A 4,141-nucleotide genomic window follows, 5' to 3' on the forward strand; every position below is an offset into this window, starting at 1 on the left:
GTAGAAGAGTCCTGGTGCAAGACTGGCCTGTATGCAGTCCAGATCTTTCACCATTCCCATGAAACCTAAAATATAACAAAGTAGAACTGAGACAAAGCACACCGACATGTTGGGGATACCCCTTCCATTTCACGTTTCTACCCCATATGGGGTAACACATATTTCCATGCAGGAAGAGCAGAGAGTGGTTTTAAGTCTGGGCAGACAAAGCTTTGCAGAAGCTTTTATGGATGGTAGTTTTCTGACTTTAGATTATTTATGTCAGATGTACCAGTAACAAAAAAAAAACAAAAACACTTTTTAAATACTTACAGCTAAAACATTTTATACTATCCATTATCACATATTGAAAATCTTACACTTCTAAACCTAAAGGGGAAGAGTCACGTTTCTTTCTTTTTACAAAGCCTCGATCACATATGATAATGAATCTGCCCTTGACAGACGAGAGGCGTGGAAGTTAGATATCCAAGAAAACAAACTGGGAAAAAGCTTGTCTCAAAGCCTATAAACAATCAATCAATACAAGAAGGAAGTTGTTGCAGTATAAATGTCAGATGAGAACCTATATTACACCAGTCAGTCTGAATTGTGGGACCCCTTACATTCCAGATTCTTCAACCAAATGTTTAGATAAAAAAAGGGGCCCTTTGTTTCGCTGTGTATGGGACTGCCCCAAATTGCAAAAGTATTGGAAGACAGTTTTTCAAACTATATTGACTACTGTTGAACTGTGAATGCCCTGGCAACCAAAGCTATGTAAACTGGGCGTATACTCTGTGGTCAATTCAAAACAGTCTATTCTAATCAACTTTGGACTCCTGCAAGCCAGGAGAATGATAACCCTGTCATAGAGGGAAATAGATGTGTGGAAATGTGAGATGGTATCTTGCGTGGTGTTGGAGAGACTGAAATAATAAGAGGAATTTGAGGAAATCTGGAAGCCTTTGGCGGACTTTCTTAGGTGTCAAGCAGCAGTTTTTATTAATTTATCATTTCCTTTTGGATTATATGTGCCGTTTTCCCATTTTATATTATCACTATACAAAATTTAATAAAGATATTGTTAAAAGAAATTAAATGAGAAGACCTCAGACTGTTAGAGGACTAGAATCCTACATCAGATAAAAATGGGACAACATTCCTCTCCCAAAGGTCCAGCAGTCGGTCTCCTCAGTTCCCAGACATTTACAGACTGTTGTTGAAAGAAAAGAAGACGCTACACAGCGGCAAAAGTGACCCTTTCCCAACTTTGAGATGTGTTGCTGCCTTCAAATTCAATATGAGCGAACACTTCAAATATGTCCTTTCTGTCTTCTATTGTGAATAAGATATCGGTTTATGGGATTTGCACATTATTAGATTAGGACTTTATTGTCATGTAGATACACGAAATTACTCCTCCACGTTTAACCCATCCAGGTTGGCACCAGTTGAACACACACATGCACAGAGTCACACACTCATGGAAACAGATGCCATATACACTGGAGCAGTGGGCAGCCATTCACAGCACCCTATCTCTCACGCTTCAAACGTTCAGGTGACAAGATGAGTTTCCAAGGGGAGGACACATAGTGGCAGCAAAAACAAACTGATCCTCATTTCCCGATTGGACAAATGTCTCTCACCAGTCTCTGCTTCAGGCTTTCGTCCACAATTATTCGAAAATCATTTAACAATTTTCCCTCTTCTTGTTGTATAAAAACAGCTCAAACTGACTGCAATTTATTAAAGAATTTTTAGGCATCCTTTACAAAGCAAGAATATCCAGGTATTAAATAAATACTACCGCGTCATATCGGCATTTTACCTTTTTTTTTTTCAACAAAATAAAATATCTCAAAAAACATCCTCCACAAGTGGCAGTTCCATCATTTTTTGCCAAGGGTTGTATTTGTTCATGGAAACACAGTTGTTTGCTTATCTAACCAACATCGAAACTCTACATAACCAACTATAAAAAACAAACAACCAGTGAGGGCTGATCTGTTAATTACAGGCATTGAGTCAGCGGGGTATCAACAAATTATTAGAGAGAGGAAAAGTTTATGCCTTTTTGGCCTGGAAAGGAAAAGTTTTTCATTCCCATCTCTATGAAATCCATTATGCTACCTCTACCTGCAGCATTGATCTGGATATCAGAGACCTTAGTCTGTTCCTAGACCCTATCACTGTGAGGCGGGACATGTACTTCCAGATAATTATGGCTTTATGTTAAATGATGGAATATCACAGTACTTTCCTGTAAATGTAGGGAGAATGTCAGCCTACCTGGTAGCTGTGAACACTTTTGGAGTAAAGAAAAAGCTGTAGCTTTCGGCTGTGATTATATAAGAACAAAAAGGTAAGAATGTATTTATGCAGATGCACGAGTATTAATGTGTGTGTGTGGGAAAATGTATTTGTATGTGTTGAAGTGTCTGCAAGGTGCTGCTTAGGTATGTACAAGGTATGTAAAAAAAATGGAATTCTTAGTCCCCTCACCCTGAGCTGAGGGACTCCCATCTTCCCACTGCAAGATGATAATTATCAACGCTTTTGTGAACAATGGTAGTGCAATATGTTATGGATTCCATGGCTGTATTTACTGTGGTTTCTGGCAACTGTTCGCCCACATGATACAGCATCTGCATTGTCTCACCCACTCACGAATGGTTTGGGTGCTCGTGGGAAGGTGGAGAGCCTACACAGTTTGGAGTAGATGAGGCAACAATGCCGCTCATGACACACACACACACACATGTATACTGAAAGAGCATCCTGCTGCACTTTGAATTTCCAGAAAAAAAAGGGAGGAGAAAAAAAAAAACCTCCTGAAACTTCTCATGCATATTAAAAATGCACCTTTGTGACACACTTGCCAAACAGTACCTGCTGAAACTGGCTATCATGTGAATAAATGAATAAATGTATGAAAAAAAACCAGTACGGGGTCCAAAAGTGCCTCCCTCCACCCTACAGATAACAATTAACTGCGCTATTACTGCCCAGGATCGTGAATGAGATCCTACTCAGATGACACCCACACCAACACCATTTACACCAGTATGGACCCACACGGCCGCAAATTGTAATAATGACACACGTCTGTAAGAGGGAATATGTTTGATCGCTCCTCCTCGTCTCACCTGCTCGTTCGTTGCCAGCTCCTTCTCCAGCTGACGGTGTTTGTTGTGCCACACGAGATAGTGGAGAGGATAACGACTCTTCTCCTGAGTTTTCTTGGCGGAAATCATCCTCGGATCATAGTTTGCCTCCACCTCTGCCTTCACTGTGGATTGTAAGAATACTTTTGTCGTGAATTTGCCCTATACAATCGAGCCTACCATCCCTCGTCGGCGGTGATGCCCAAAAGGCGTGTGAAAACCTTGGCAGGGCAGTGTATGATCATCCACTCTCTCTGCTTGGAATAAAGTGTAAATCCCTGTGGTATTCGAGGAAGAAACCCCTCGCTTGATTGTCTCAGGAAATTTAGCTGCACCTTTATTTCTTCACCACCCGCTCCTACACCCCTTGGCTTTCTCTCTTTTCTCCACTTCCTATTCTAACACATCTATTCTCCTCCTTCTCATCTCCTCCTCCCATCCGGTGGTGGTGGTGACTGAGAAGGATGCGTTGACAAGCTGCAATAAAATGTGCTCACACTCAACCAATCCGCTGACGGAGAAGCTGTGATTAAAGGCATGTCTTACGAAAAGGGACCAGAAATTGAAAATCACATACATGTTCGAAAATGAAACTACATAACCCCCAACTCAAGTAGGCGCGCACTAAAACAACAGCAGCCTAAGGAAACAGTTCAGAGCTGTAATTCATCGGACACTTAAAGATGTATTTTTTATTTTGCAGTTTTGTTGCAGTAACATTTGTTGCTGTACACGTTCAAACAAATCACAAACTGACAATGACTATAACGGCACCATTTTAACCTTTATTAACCTTTATTTACAGATCTATAGGATAGTAACCTTCATCCAAATCCCGTTTAGAAATATCCAAAAACCGTTTTGGTCCTGTGTTACAAAAAAATGTGACATTTTTACCATACTGTATTCTGGTCTCTGTTTGAAAGCCATCTCACCTTTAAGATTGACGGGATTGACCCGCCCTGCCGTAGGTGGGTTGCAGGGATGTTGGG

At 40.8% G+C, this 4,141-nt stretch overlaps 1 protein-coding gene across 1 annotated transcript in view; it reads right to left on the reverse strand.

The window, feature by feature from the left end:
* The window catches only part of ankrd13b (ankyrin repeat domain 13B), a 47,877-nt gene extending 44,303 nt beyond the window's left edge, over positions 1-3,574 (reverse strand). Inside the window, exon 1 of the mRNA XM_072392907.1 lies at positions 3,132-3,574. Coding sequence (XP_072249008.1) covers positions 3,132-3,239 — 108 coding nt within the window. The 5' untranslated portion in view covers positions 3,240-3,574. The remainder of the gene's footprint in view (positions 1-3,131) is intronic.
* Between the last annotated feature and the right edge of the window lie 567 nt (positions 3,575-4,141).

The sequence above is a fragment of the Leuresthes tenuis genome, unplaced genomic scaffold (genome assembly GCF_036924035.1).
Source record: "Leuresthes tenuis unplaced genomic scaffold, fLeuTen1.0.hap1 SCAF_9, whole genome shotgun sequence".
Lineage (NCBI taxonomy): Eukaryota > Metazoa > Chordata > Actinopteri > Atheriniformes > Atherinopsidae > Leuresthes > Leuresthes tenuis.